The sequence below is a fragment of the Medicago sativa genome, chromosome 8 (genome assembly GCF_051527215.1).
Source record: "Medicago sativa cultivar Bolivia chromosome 8, Bolivia_mono, whole genome shotgun sequence".
Lineage (NCBI taxonomy): Eukaryota > Viridiplantae > Streptophyta > Magnoliopsida > Fabales > Fabaceae > Medicago > Medicago sativa.
In genome coordinates this window covers 74,402,280-74,417,953 of record NC_140756.1, presented here as the reverse complement: position 1 = coordinate 74,417,953, position 15,674 = coordinate 74,402,280, and the positions used below count along the sequence as shown (strand labels likewise).

At 32.1% G+C, this 15,674-nt stretch overlaps 1 protein-coding gene across 1 annotated transcript; it reads left to right on the top strand.

The window, feature by feature from the left end:
• Window positions 1-1,215: 1,215 nt before the first annotated feature.
• On the top strand, window positions 1,216-4,474 carry EMB2769 (Cwf15 / Cwc15 cell cycle control family protein). The gene is made up of 7 exons (XM_085732779.1): window positions 1,216-1,427; window positions 1,995-2,101; window positions 2,246-2,287; window positions 2,432-2,519; window positions 2,975-3,065; window positions 3,530-3,630; window positions 4,153-4,474. Exons 1-7 carry the CDS (start codon window positions 1,297-1,299, stop codon window positions 4,274-4,276), a joined length of 684 nt encoding a protein of 227 aa, XP_085588905.1. The 5' UTR covers window positions 1,216-1,296; the 3' UTR covers window positions 4,277-4,474.
• Window positions 4,475-15,674: the final 11,200 nt, after the last annotated feature.

Genomic DNA, 15,674 nt, shown 5'->3' with positions numbered 1-15,674 from the left:
AACATGACAAAAACAATAGTCTAAACTTGAACCCAAGATTATGAGTTAGAAAAACATGCACTTGAACACTAGACAAATACATCATATATAATTATATATTTATATTTCCAAATTAAAAATATATGATATAAAATTTGAGATTGAATATTAAAAAAAAAAAATTGAGTTGAGCTGGTGTGGCAATAGCCACACCCAGCCTTGAAGGGATCCGTTCATGTTTGCTGTTTTATGCTATTAACATGGATGTTGTGAGTTTGTTCACAGATTCATCCTTTTTGTTTTTAGCGAATTTGTATTGCATCGATGTACTCTATCAATTTGAATGAATGAATGTCATTTGTTTTGTGTAAAAAAAAAATGCTTTGATGATCACAATCATTTGGACACATAATTGCATAAAATAGATACTCCCTCCGGTTCAAAATGAATGTCGTTTTAGGTGTTTACACACATATTAAGAAATACAATGATTAAAAGAAAGAGAATGGTTATTTTACCAAATTATCCTTATTAACTATTGGTTAGTTTTAAAAGTAATACTTTGGAAGTAGTGTGCAGAGTATTAATTGGAGGGTACAATTGAAAAGAAAAAGTTATTATTGCATTGGAAACTGAAAGTGACATTCATTTTGAAACGGAGGGAGTACAATTTATTAGAAAAACACATTTTTAATTATTTTCTCTTTATACGTGCACAAGCGTGTGTGGGTGTGCGCACCTCAATAATGTGCTCAAATACTTGTGAGTTGTGACCGTATAAAATTTCCACTCAATTAATATCATTTATTCCTTTTTCCTTTTAATTTTTCTTTTTTGCATGTCCAAACATTACTTATATTTAGATTAATGTCCAAAGTATTTCTCATATTTTGGCCCCCTCATAAAATTTGGCTTGGCTTCGCCACTGGGTAGACGGATAATTCAACTCGAGACATCTAATGGTATCCAACTTTAGTCGAATAGGCTCATTTTTTTAATAGAAACGTGTTTTGTTGCTATAGAAAATATTTTGTTTTAAAAATAAAATAAGATAGAGGAACTAAAATAAAATGTCTCTTTTAAGATATTATTAGGGAATATATCGACCCTTAATAACTTCACATGACGTATAGGGTGCATTTAGAAATGCCTCTTTAAAATATTGTTAGGGAATAAGCCCAGGCCCGTGAGCTTAGCCCAACTTCCTTTTATACACGTTTTCGCTCAATCATTCATAATAATCTTCTCTTTCTTCCTTCCTTTCTTCAATCACCGGAAAACAAAGTCGGTGACAGAAAGCTTCGCAACCTCGATCCGATGACGACCGCCGCTAGACCAACATGGGCACCGGCCAAAGGTGGAAACGAACAAGGCGGTACTCGAATTTTCGGTCCTTCCCAAAAATACTCTTCAAGAGATATCGCATCGCACACCACTCTCAAACCTAGGTAGGTTTTTCCCCCCAATTTTTTGTTGATTTTGATTTCAATTAAAGCTAGTTTTTGATTTCAATTTTTTGTTGGGGTCGGGCATTTACCCCCTTCAAATTTGATTTGAATTAGGTCGAGCAACTTATTCTTCTATTAACTTATATCTAGTTTACTGTCAAATTAGTCCCCAAATTATATCACTTAGTAGCAAATTAGTCCATGAATTATATCACTTAATGTCAAACTAGTTTTTACAAGAACAGAAGGACCAAGTTACCCAATGTCATTCGAAATAAGGGTCTTTTTTTGCCTATCTGCAAATTTCAAGCGGGTAAATGCTTGACCCTTGCAATTTCAGGTGGGGAATTGGTGATTTTCTCTCACTTTTGTTCCCCCACCCCCCTCAATTGCAAAGGGTAAACAACCATTTTAGTCATTGAAATGGTTTCTTTACAGTTCCCTTTTCTAACCCTCCGCTCTCTTTTAAATGATTAAGAAGCAACACTGTTTTTTACATGTTGTCAGCTTTCCATGTTATCACGTTGGTATGCGGTTTTGCTGATGTTGCATTTATACCTTTTATAGGAAAGACGGGCAGGATACACAGGATGAGTTAAAGAGAAGGAACCTACGTGATGAACTTGATGAACGTGAAAGGAGGCACTTCTCATCAAAAAATAAATCGTATAATGGTAAGAACTAAGAACTGTCATCAATGTCTGATGCATTGCAAGTTTATACGTGTAGTATTTGAATTCAATAATTCCTGTGAGACAAGTTTTCATTTTTATCGCATATTGTGAATGTTTAATTAATTTTATTCCATGCTTTGACAGATGACAGGGATCATGGAAGGGGCGGCCATCTATTTTTAGAAGGTATTATTTTAGTATAAATTAACTAACTTCATTACTTTTCTTATTGACATGATTTTCCAATTACTATCCAAGAAAAGGAGAAGAAAAGAAGCCATGATATATTTATATTCAGTCTTTTAATTTGATGAGTCTTTATCTTAACAGGAACAAAAAGAGACATTGAAGACAACATCATTCCACGCAGTGTTGATGCAGATGATTCTGACGTTGAAGTCAACAGTGATGATGAAAGGTTGATAATTTGGCATAAACTTCGTGTGTGTGATTAAATTTCTTGTTTATATGCATGTATCATTTAGGATTTGTAGAACCATCAAGGGTTGTTATTTTATTTAGACGAGCTTTCAAGCATGCATACATGAGCATATCTGCAGAAATATGCATGCTATTTCTATTGGCCAGTTTCCCATAGGTCATTTGGTTGCAGGATTTACTCTTCAACCTTGTGGTCCTCTTAAAAAAAAAAAAAACGTTATCACACGAGGGATACTTTTTTCCCCTTAAAAGAAGACATGCTTAATGTCTTTTTCATGTTTTTTGTGAGCCTAGCATCTCTGGATGCATTTAAGTAATCTTCGTCGGTATTTGTTTTGAAATCAAATTTCTTACATCAACGCTTGAAATGCAACAAGTTCCTTATTTTTGTAAATAGTAGCATACACTAATGTTACTTACTGTCTCTATCAGTGATGACGACGACGATGAGGATGACACTGAAGCTTTGCTGGCTGAGCTTGAACAAATAAAGAAGGAAAGGGCACAGGAAAAGCTGCGCAAGGTAACATAATTCTTTTAGCTTTTTAAAGTCTTGCCATTGAACCTCTTTAGATGGGACATTGAACTTGAACTTGTGGTCGTAACACCTCTCTTAGGATAGAAGGAGGACTATTAGAGAAGCTAGTTTATTTTTTAATTTTTTCGAGTAAGAGAAGCTAATTAGAATGTACATCGGTTGTGAATAGTTAGAGTGGTTAGGAATTTATAAGGGAGATCATTCAGATAAATAGAGTACTTGAGGGTTCATTTTGAAAATTAGATAGTTTTTGTTGAAGGGGAAATCCTTTTAGGAGAATTCTCTTTGTTATGTCAACCATTCTATTCTTCAATTCTTGTGGGTTGTAAAACCTATCTTAGTAACAAATACCTTTTGCATGCTAATTTGTTGTAAATTTGTAATGATGTTTATAAGTTATGAACAAATGTAAATCACCCTTATTTAAAATGTAAATTGTCTTTGTGCAGGAACAACAACAACAAGAGGAAGATCTTAAAGTAAAGGAGGCAGAGCTTATGCGTGGAAACCCTTTGATCAATAACCCGACATCTTTCAGTGTCAAAAGAAGGTTTGAATCTTGATATTTATCGAACTGCTCACTTAACCAAAAGGACAACTGAAACCCTAATAGTTTGCCATTTTTCTTTAAAGTGAGGGAGTCAATTCATTCGGAAAACTGAAAAAATTATAACCGTTGATTGAAAAGTCAATGATTGATTTTGTGATTGTATGCACGTGTATTACAAATTATAAAGCTATTTGAATCTTAATTATTGATTTTCCAATCAGTGGTTATAATTTGAATCTTGATATTTAGGTGGATCCGCCATTTGACCATTGCACTACTGTTGTATGCACTTCTATCTATCTTTTACAGTAAATAGGTCTTCACATTTTTTATTTTTCAAGCATTATTTGTGGCGTGGTTGTTTGTGTGCTCGAACAGTAGTGCACAATTGGAAGTATTAATATGCAAATGGTCCATAACTGGACCAACCACTTTAAAGTTTTAAGTGACTAAATTTTTACAATCTAAATTCCATTAATCTGCTGTCATGATCTCATTTTTTTAAAAATTTGTTTGGTATAGGTGGGATGATGATGTGGTGTTCAAAAATCAAGCCCGTGGAGAAACCAAGCTCGCAAAGCGATTCATCAATGACACCATCAGGAATGATTTCCATAGGAAATTCCTGCACAAATACATGAAGTAAGAACTTATGTCAGAAGCCTGAGTTGTTTGGAGCCTGAAGAAACTTATGGTTTATACCTTAAAATGTAATATATTGTGTTGATGGATATATTTCACTTATTTTGAACACGATACTCTGTTGTAATAACGTTGTCCAATTTATGATTTGGATCTAAAAATGTTTGAGTAGTTTTTTAATCAACTCGTTAGCATTTCCCTATTTGTGAAAGCAATTATAAAAATTACAAATGTACTTGGGTACTTAGCAGGTTAGAGGACGAGTGTCAAAAATAAACTGCCACTTGTGTGTTCCAACCAAGTTTTTAAAGATAGCAGTAGAGACCGAAAATAAGTCAGTTCAACCCAGTTTTACTTGATTCTTTTAAAATCCGATTTGATCTCTCAAACATATATAAATAAAACTAATTGATAAAAAAAACACATAAACACATATTTACCTGTGATTTTGTCAATCAGCAAGTTTTTGGCGTTTCTTTTGGCACATGCTAACGTTGCATATTTTTATTTCCATAGTCTGTAATTTTTAATAGTTTGACCAAGTTCCTTTTTTGTTTTAATATTGTCAAACCAACGATGCAGAACGGCAAAGAACGAACACGGGAATAACAATATGATATCATACTTGACATTACATTTTGAATGTTAAAATATCATTTCTCTTGTATAGCAATTTTTAATCTCTGTCAAAATAGATATCAGTAATATTAAATCTTGTGTAGTATAATTTTTGGTGGGAGGGGTCTTAGGGAAAGGGCAAAGTAACAAATAAAGGTTCAATTTAGTCCATAAATTATTCTCTCACTAATTTGATCTTTAAACTATAATCAACTATAAGATCCTTAAATTATACTTTCACCTTCAATTTAGTCCCTCGGTCAGGACCAAATTGATGAATAATGGTATAGTTTAAAGACTTTTTTTTGTTGATTTTAATAGTTTAGAGACTAAATTCATGAAAGATCAATAGTTTATAAACTAAATTGACTTATCCTAAAGTAAGGAAATTTATTCCATGTCAAAGTCAAATATCCTTATGGTCATCTCGCACAGTTCGTGCACCCCACCATGTGGATGTGGGTGTTACTTCTTTGCTATTTTTCAAAGGGTCTTGTTAACCAGTGTCCTCAATGCAATAATTAAGGAATCTACAAATATAAATTTTGTCATGAAAATATAAGATGTTATTTTTGTTCAAGTAATTTTTACACGATTTTTTCATAAAATCTTGGCTAAATTGCATTTTTGGTCCCTTAACTATTTAGATAGTATCGCTTTGGTCTTTTAATTAAAATTCGATTTATTTTGGTCCCTTAACTTCTCTTCGTTACATTTTTGGTCCTTTCGGTTAGTTTTAATTCAAAAATGTTAGGTTTTCTTCATCTTCTTCTCTTTTTCATCTTTATATATCTCCATCAACCTTCAACAACAAGAATCCCAAAAAAATTCCAGAAGAAAATGAAGAAAACCTAACGGAAATTACCAAAATGTGCAATGGAGAGAAGTTAAAGGACCAAAATAAATCGAATTTTAATTAATGGACCAAAGCGATGCTACTTAAATAGTTAAGGGACCAAAAATGCAATTTAGCCTAAAATTTTACTTGTTTTGGAGGCTTAACCAATGCCCTTGAGGCACTAGTTAGCATTCTCCTTTTTCAAAATATATCATACTACACACGCAAAATAAAAATATATTAATAGAAATAATTTATATATATATATATATATATATTTTATATTTATGCAACCGAAGGAAACATTATGAAAGTAAATGTGAGTTTATAATTGTGTATAGCTTCCGAAAGAAATTAGTTCAATGTGTTTTCTGAACACAAGTTGAGTTTTAGGCGAAAGTTTTTATATCCAGATGTAGCTGTAATTCGAAAACTTTCTTCAAATGATTCAATGACTTTCAAGGAAAAATAACTGTCCTACAAAACTTTCCTTTCTTATGTAGTACTTTTTGATGACCTATACATGTAGTACTAGTATTTCATTAGTTTAATTTTTGCATTTAAACTGTTTCATTAGTTTAATGCGTGAGCAACTGATCATGCTATAAGAGCCAATTAAGATTGGGGGGGGGGGGGGGGGGGGGGGGGGGGAGGGATATAAAAGATGGTATAAAACTGCTCAATTGTATGTAAGAATCCATTCAACTATTTTAGATTTTTGGACATCCATTAGCTATTTAGAAGAAAACAAGTAGAAAAATAAAATGTTTCAAAAAGTAAAGTAGAAAAATAAAATTCAAATGAATTAAGAGTCATACTTGGAATAAAAAATACCTTTTAAAATTTCTAATTCGTTTGATTTTTTTTTATCTTAATGAGAAAAATGGCTCAGAAATAGAAAACTAAATATATTTTTATGAATGATAAATAAAGGCCATTTAAACCTCAATTATTGTCCTAGTATTCATTGGGATTAACTCTATAGATAAGCATCTTCTTGTTTCAAAATTGTTAGTTTCAGTATTGAAAATTAATCCAATTTAACCTAATTACCATTTAAAATAAATAAATCTATTACATAAATCTATTACATAAGATGGTATAAAACTGCTCAATTGTATGTAAGAATCCATTCAACTATTTTAGATTTTTGGACATCCATTAGCTATTTAGAAGAAAACAAGTAGAAAAATAAAATGTTTCAAAAAGTAAAGTAGAAAAATAAAATTCAAATGAATTAAGAGTCATACTTGGAATAAAAAATACCTTTTAAAATTTCTAATTCGTTTGATTTTTTTTTTTATCTTAATGAGAAAAATGGCTCAGAAATAGAAAACTAAATATATTTTTATGAATGATAAATAAAGGCCATTTAAACCTCAATTATTGTCCTAGTATTCATTGGGATTAACTCTATAGATAAGCATCTTCTTGTTTCAAAATTGTTAGTTTCAGTGTTGAAAATTAATCCAATTTAACCTAATTACCATTTAAAATAAATAAATCTATTACATTTTATTTTCTTTTTTCATCGATTTTTATTTTTCAGATTTGTGATCATGTTTTGTTCCAATTCATTATTGCAACTTGTAATATGATTTATTTATTTTTTATAAGGGATAAATTTTGTTTGTTAATTATCTTTTTTTATACAACTTTATAAGGGATTGTTTTTTAAAAATTATGTTAAATATGATGAATTTTAGTTCCGGAAATCTTTCTTCAATTGTTCCCCGTACAATTTTGACAATTCCCAAAATGGTTTGTGGGGGTAAAGTCAAATGAAAAAAAAGGGTAAAATTGGAAATTTTTGTGATTTTTAGGGGTGAAGGTATAAATGCAGGGGTATAAGGTATAATTTCCGGTTTACAAATATAAGATTAGAAGATTATGGTTTGTATTATGTATAACATTTTGGAAATTAACATAACAAAAATGAGAATAAAAGTGAAATTAATTACTTCAGATTCGAAGGCATCCATTTCAACTCCAATATGAAAGAGGAAATAAAACTATCAAATTAGAAAATGAAACACGAAAGAAAAGAAAACTTAAAATCGTCCATTGAATATCAACACTATTTTAAACTCGGATCCAAGTTTTTAAATTTTGTATTTTTATGTCATATTCTTTGACATTTCTCAATCTTGAGGCACAAGTTAACATTTCTTATTCTTTAGTAGCATTTACAAGATTTCCACTTTGGATAAAAGAGTACACCTTGACCCAAGATTGGTTGGAACAATGAGGGGATCATACAACTGCAACTAAGGGTAAATATGGAAGAGCAAATTTGTTGGTTTTGAAAATGGGGTATTGAAATCACCAAATTGCAATACTTGAAAAATAAAAATTGATGAGGAAATAGTGGTGTACTGCATACGGAAAGCAAATGATCACCAATTACATTAACCCTATAGCTTAGTACACGTTAGATGAAAATAAGGTAAGTTTTTTAAAACAGCTTTTTGAAAAGTTTATTTAACTAAAAATATTACGTCATATACCAATTCAAAAGCCTCTTTAAACCTAATATCCAAGCCTATTTAACTAAATTAGAAAATAATATTTATGTTGTTTTATTATTACAATGATAACGTTAAAATTATCCAGCTATTTACCTTTCTAAATATTTAAGTATATTTAGACATGGCAACAAGGCGAGTTGGGGGCGGGTTTAAGCATCCCCGTCCCCACCCCCGATTCCATGCATCCACCCCCGCCTCCGTCCCCAAACAATATTGGGGGTAAAAATTGAACACCCAACTCCGCCTTCAATGGAGACGGGTCTCCCGGTCCCGCCCCCACCCCCACCCGCGGAAACTCTATTTTTTACAAAATATTTAAAAAAATGCATGTTTTTTTTTCATAGCAATAAAAAACAATAATTATATTAATAATTAAAGATCTAATAAACTTTTTTCAAAAGAGAAAAATAATTATAATAATTATGTTTCTAAAGAGTAATAATATATTAAAATAGGTTGGTGCTTATGGAAATGAGATTATAAAATTTAATAAAGTAAATTTCAAAAAGCGGGTGCGGGGCATGGGTAAATGCAGGGCGGGTATAAGCATCCCCCGTCCCCGTACTAAAAACTCGGATTTCCCCCACACCCCCACCCTCACCCAGTTAAATCAGCTTTTCCCCGTTAAATTTGGAGCGGATGCGGTCGGGTCTAGGCGAGGGCTGATTTTGTTGCCATGTCTAAATATATAGACCTATGAAAAATACTTTGATCTATAAAATTAGGTGGTAACAAACTTTTAAAAGTTTCATACATAAATGTTGCCATCTTTTAGCCTAATCGTCATTTAGCTTACTTTGAGATAGGTTGATTGAAATTAATTTAAAGTTAGATATATTCTTCAGAAGTGTCCGGCGAACTTGATATAACACTTTTAACAAATAACAAATCATTTTGTAAAAAAAATAACAAATCATATTTGGGTCTTGAATTTTCATAACATCATAAATCTACTTGTATCGTGTTTGGATTGGCATGTAATTGGGAAATATCGCGTCTCAATGCACTTCTAACGTTGGAATTTAAAAGCTACGAAAGGTAGCTTCTTGTCTGCCGCGCGTCTAGAGCAAAAAAAGCGCAGTAACAAACACATGTTTAATAAAAGTCTTGTGGTCGTGCTCACTCTATATCCATCCATGTGTACCCCAATTTTCATGTAAAGATTTTTTTTGGAAGTTTCTATACCGATATCTCACAATTCCTAAAAACCACTTATGTTCATATTTATCCATTCAGACGAAGAAAAAAAACACAATTTTGTTTAGATTTATTCATCCAAACGTGAGAAAAAGGTTCACTTTTTTTCCATCTCAATTGATAAGAGAGTTGTTGTTTTTTAAGAAAAAAAAGTGTGGAGGAAGTAAAAGTAGCTCTAGATTTTTTCACGTAACAGATCAAATAATCCGCGCCACTTAAATCTGCATCTGCCGTGTTTATTTATACTTGCTGGCCTATTTAAGGATGTGTAAATTTGTAATGAACATAACACGACACGAACACGCACATATTTAGGTGTAATCTTTTTTTGAGATGATATTTAGGCGTAAACTTATTATTATCTATTTAAACTATATTATTATGAAATAGACATCTAGATTAAGTCAACTTTTATAAAGAAAATTATTATGAAATAGACATCTACATTAAGTCAACTTTTACTAGAACATCAACCCGTGCGACGCACGGGTCCAACCAACGAAGAAAAGCGACGAATAAGTTATATCGTCTAATTGGGTTGTATTTTAATAGTTCCATAAGGAATATGATGTATTACATGATTAGTATTAAGTTGACATCGTTGGAGTATGACATCATTAAAGTACAAATAAGAGACATGAACAATTTATGCAAACACATTCTTGGATTTACATGGACAATTTACAAAGCAAATTTTTACTACATTAGAATATATAACTATCTTTGATTTTTATAAACTCTAAATGGGAATGAAGATAGTGGAGGTCGGATGTTTGAGACATGCTAACCTCTAAGGCTTAAGAGAGGTTACACGTTCATTCAACATTATGTTACTTAAAATAAATGGTTTCAAAAATACACATTCAATCATAGTCAAGTGTGCTTTACCATATGACCAACTAACTTACATTAAAAAAGGATAACTAATGATAGAAATGTATCTTGGTCATTTTCGGATTAAAATTCCATATGGATGCATGTTAAAATCATAAAATAAGTTGAACTTTTTAAAACTTGATCGTACTATTAATGTATCCAAACTGAGTTGAACTTGTTCAAATTTGGGTATTTTAGATCCTCTAAATTTATATGTAGATGACCTGCTTAAACTATATATTATGTGATGTCCGATAATTGTTAACTTGTAGCTTTGCTTCTATCTCAGCCTGTTTGATGTCTTATAACTTTGCTTCTATCTCTTAAAATAATAAAATAAGTTGAACTTATTTAAATTTGAGTATTAACGATGTATCCAAACTTTGTTTAACTTATTTAAATTTTGTTTATGCTATGTCAGCGCATAATTTTTTTTTGTCTTTTATATTTTCTTCTAACACTATATCAGATGGAATAATTTGCAAATACACTATATTATACTGAATCAAAATAAAGGTGGACATATAACTTAACGCAAAAAAGACGTATTCATTAGATTTTCTGGGGATAAGGAAACATCTTACACGTTGTTACTGAAAACATAAAACAAAAATACATTTCTAAACCATCATTGGTAAGTCTGAGATTAAAAACAGAAACAACTTAAAAACATACTGAAAACATAAAACAAAAATACATTTCTAAACCATCATTGGTAAGTCTGAGATTAAAAACAGAAACAACTTAAAAACATATAAGAAAAATACATAGAACTAACCACATATGAATCTCGTGTAATACAATTAAAATTTGATTTTATCTACAACTTGAAAAACCCCAATTAGAAATTACTAAAACATGGATTGACTCAAAGAAAATATGATGTATCTAAAATACCTCAAAAAAAAAAAAACACACATTTCCTTGACTATGCTGACCTGTGAGAGGGTGAAGAAGATTTCTGCTGAGGGGGTTAAGCTTTAATAATAAGAGATAAACGTGAGCATATAAATGACATTCATTGCGTGACAAAGGGTTAGAAGGTCAAATGTTAGAATTTATTGTGTGGTAAAAGAGTATTTAAAAGATTGATCTTAAAGAAGAAGGTCAAACAATTGCATTTAAATGAGGAGAAATTTTTTGGATTTGATATGAATGAAATTCATTGCGTGACAAAGGGGTGAGAAGGTTAAATGTTATAATTTATTGTGTGGTAAAGGAGCATTTAAAAGATTGATCTTAAAGAAGAAGGTCAAACAATTGCATTTAAATGAGAAGAGAATTTTCAGATTTGATATGAATGGTAAAAGTGCATTTAATGAATGACAAAGGAGTGAGAAGGTCAAATGTGAGAATTCGAAATGCTTTAAGGACATTTAAATGAGAAATTCAAACAATTGAATTTCATGAATGACATTTATTGCATGACAAAGGGGGCGAGGAGGTCAAATCTGCAAATTAATGCATTTCTTTTTTCTTTTTTTTTTAATCAAAGGAAGATAAAATTAAATAAAAAGAAAGAGATACAAAGACTGGGGGGACATTAGACCTGACCCAGGTACAACCCAAATGGGAATACAACAATAAAATCGACCTAGTGGATCAACCCTAATCTATCTTAACAAAGATTCATTAATCACGGACGCAACCCAGCGAACCCGCGTACGGGCGCGAAACCAAGTTACAAAAAAAGTGAAAAATGAACATTGCGAAGAAACATCATGGTATAAAGTTCGGCGAATGGATCGACCGCCAACACGGTATCCAAATCCAAGTGCCAACAGCTCCTTGAACAATACAGCAAGCATAAAAGCTCTTTCGAGCATGAAGTACCCGAGTGTCTGTGCAGACAAGACGACTTGAAACCTGCAGATCTCAACAAATCTGGAAACATCAGAGAGTCAGAGTAGACAAGCCACCAAACACAACAGGTTTCAAACAGACGCGGAAGGACTCAGATCGAGGGATGAGTCCAATACGTTAATTAGTAGCCAGACCCTTTCGGGTTATCAGAACCAGACCCTTTCGGGTTTTTGAAACCATCCACAACATAAGGCCAGAAGTCTTCAACCACCCAATCTTTGATCACGAACAACAGATAAAAACAGAAAACGAACCAGCGCCGACGACGAACCACTGGTAACACAGCAACACCACCAACAACCCAAACAACAACCACCAGCCGCGACAGTTGCTCCACCAACACCAAACAGTAGACGCACAAACCCATAACTCAAAAACAAAAGCACAAACCAAAACTGAACCACCAAGTGCCAACCATATTTAATGCATTTCTTTTATTTGAACCGTGTTTATTTTTTTTGAAACCATATTATTGAAAATTTGCGACCATATTATTTTATTTTCCAACCGTGTTCTATTATTGAAATGTTGCAACCATATTATTTTATTTTCCAAACAACCGTGTCCTTAAATGAAATGAATTGCCAAACAACCTGAATTTAAATGAATTTATGACGTGTATTAAGGGTTTAAATGAAATGAATTGCCAAACAACCTGAATTTAAATGAATTTATGGCGTGTATTAAGGGTGAGGAGGTCAAACCTGGAATTAATGCGTTAGAAATGGGAGGGAAAATGCTAGGTTAATTTTAGGGTTAGGGTTAACTTGACCTGACAAGCTTTAGTAAGTAAGATAAAGAAAAAAGAGAGTCGTGTTATGCCTTGAAAAAAAAAACCTACTCCAAATGAGAAACAAAAGATAGAACCTTAAGTTCAAGAAATAAGTCATAATTATTTTATTTAAAATAAGTGTTATGTTAATAAATGTCTGAATGGCAACTTTTTTTTTAATGGCAAATATAGATATAATAGAAAGATGAGTGATACAAACACCAACGTTGATCGAGAGGTCCTAACGGACACTCGAACCCGCAAACAAAGAAAAACAAAACAAAAGGCCATACACATGTAAACAAGTTGGGCATCTACACCAAAGGGTGTGGCCACCTTAACAACCACCGACCGCGAGAAACAAAACAAAAGAAAGAGAGATAGACGAGATACCCGAAAGGATGAGCCCACCCCAAAAGTATGCATTCACCTCACCTCTACCACCTAACAAACTCATCATGGGTACCACCACACGCCGCTACCAATTCCAACACAGGATAAGTTGAACCTCATACTCATCGTAAGAGTAAGAGCTAGCAGGGCACATGGCGCAGACGCACCATAAGGCATGGTGTGGCAACTGCCACACCAGAATAGTGCCCAATATTTTTTTTAATACAGTAGACCGAAAAACTAATATATATCATATAATTCGATAATGTTACACAATTCAATGCATAGCCCAGCGATAGATTGTCCTTTAACTAAAGGCGTGTCTATGGTTCAACTCCCAGTGACTCTGTTTTTAACTTTTTTAACTTTTTTTTAAGAAGAAAATCATAAAAAGTGTGATGGATGGGATTCGAACCTGAGACATAGGGGTGAAGCGCCTCCGTTTTTAACTTTTTTGCCTCCGTTTTTAACTTTTTTTTTTAAGAAGAAAATCATAAAAAGTGTGATGGATGAGATTTGAACCTAAGACATAGGGGTGACTTTTTTTTTAAGAAGAAAATCATAAAAAGTGTGATGGATGAGATTTGAACCTAAGACATAGACATAGGGGTGAAATAGACCTGCCTTAGCCATTTTACTATAGTGTTTTTTTGTTTTTTTTCCGCATTACTAATATATATATCGTATTATAAATCAAATTTACACTAAATAATTTCTTTTATAATTTTGCTACATCAAACCATCATGTCTAGGTCCGCCCCTGGCAGAGAACTCCGCCGAGATAGAGGTTTTATCGAGGGGTTGACCTTGAAGAGAGTTGTAAGGGTTGTTGAGCCAATGCATCTTCTTCCATCATTAAGGGATCCTCATAGTGAGTACTTCGATCATGCATGAGTATTGTTGAAATATTTTTAGGCACAAGGGAATGTCAGCCAATTCACATGGAGGAGGCGGCTATTTTGTTTGATAAAGAGTTATGAATGGTGGTTGAAGACATTGTGGTTGGTGGAGTTCCTTTCTTTTGGGACCTTCAATGGAGGATGTCTTCTTTACCTATTATAGTTGGGGTTCGGTTTTATACTTGACATTATTGGTTTCCTCCTACACGTTTGTGGCTTCCAGGGCCCACTCATGCATTTCAAAAGATCGCTTACTGAGAGACAGCAAAATAGACTCTAGTTTTGATAATATTTTGGATGACCTTCATTGTACAATTATAGATTTTAATTTTAACATTTTTACTAGCAAGGACATTGCCCCTCTCAAAACCCAGTATTTTTTGGTGAGTGACATAATATAAAAGTCACATATATTTATATCTTCTTACTTATAATTTTAATCAAAATTTCATATAAAATATCATTTATAATTAACACACGTTAAATAGAAACAACAAAAGGACGGGTTCGCTAATATGTATAATGAGTTAATGGGTTGATTTCGTTCTCTATAATAATTCTGAATTATTAAGTGTTCGTTTGTTTCCACGTCGAAACAATTTCCAAACGAACAAATAATAAAAAACTAGGAATTTTAGAGTTAGAAAATCACGACAATATTGTCTTCAGACATGAGAAAAAAGAGAGAAATGTGTATCCAAACATACACCAAGGTAATTTTCTCTAAAAAATATGGTTTCGAAAGTGGCCAATTTATTTTTGTTGGTGATTAAAAATTGTCTTATTCCAAAATGGGTTGTGTCTTTTTATCGTACCAAAAGAATTATGTTTTTCACAACAAACTAATTAAAACATGTATTTTTTGATCGAGAAGTAAAAATATGCGTGGGGCCCAAAACTTTACTAAAATGATAGAGGAAAGTGAAGTGAATATTTTTTTTTTTTTTATAGATAGACGAAATAAAAAATTGACAAAATAATCATTTAAATTCACTTGTATGAGTAGAAAAGTCGAAGTTTAAATCACGACACGAACACAACATCAGTTCAACAATTTCAGAATTTTTCTTCTTGAGGTAAGATTTGTGGTCAGTAAAGTAGATATTTGGATAAATAGTTATTTTGATTCTTGAATGTGTAATGAGTAACCACAATATTCAATATATCAAAATTCTAAAATAATATTTGATTGTGTATTTCGTTATCGTTAGTCAAAATTGTTTGTGACCTTAAAATAGTTCTTTAATACAGACATTAACTATTTTCATACGTGAATTGATATGACACTAAGTAAGTACTTATATATCGATGACTAATATGATAATGTTAATAAAACATTTTAACTTAAATGATTATTTTGACTAACATAATGTATTGTGAAAGATTATTTTAAAATTCCGATATTTCTGAGACTATTT

Bases quoted from the DNA above. Each gene is read 5' to 3' on its own strand.
- EMB2769 (XM_085732779.1), top strand. From the start codon at position 1,297: ATGACGACCGCCGCTAGACCAACATGGGCACCGGCCAAAGGTGGAAAC. The intron at 2,102-2,245 runs GTAAGAACTAAG...ATGCTTTGACAG, and splicing joins AAAAAATAAATCGTATAATG to ATGACAGGGATCATGGAAGG. The intron at 2,288-2,431 runs GTATTATTTTAG...TTATCTTAACAG, and splicing joins CGGCCATCTATTTTTAGAAG to GAACAAAAAGAGACATTGAA.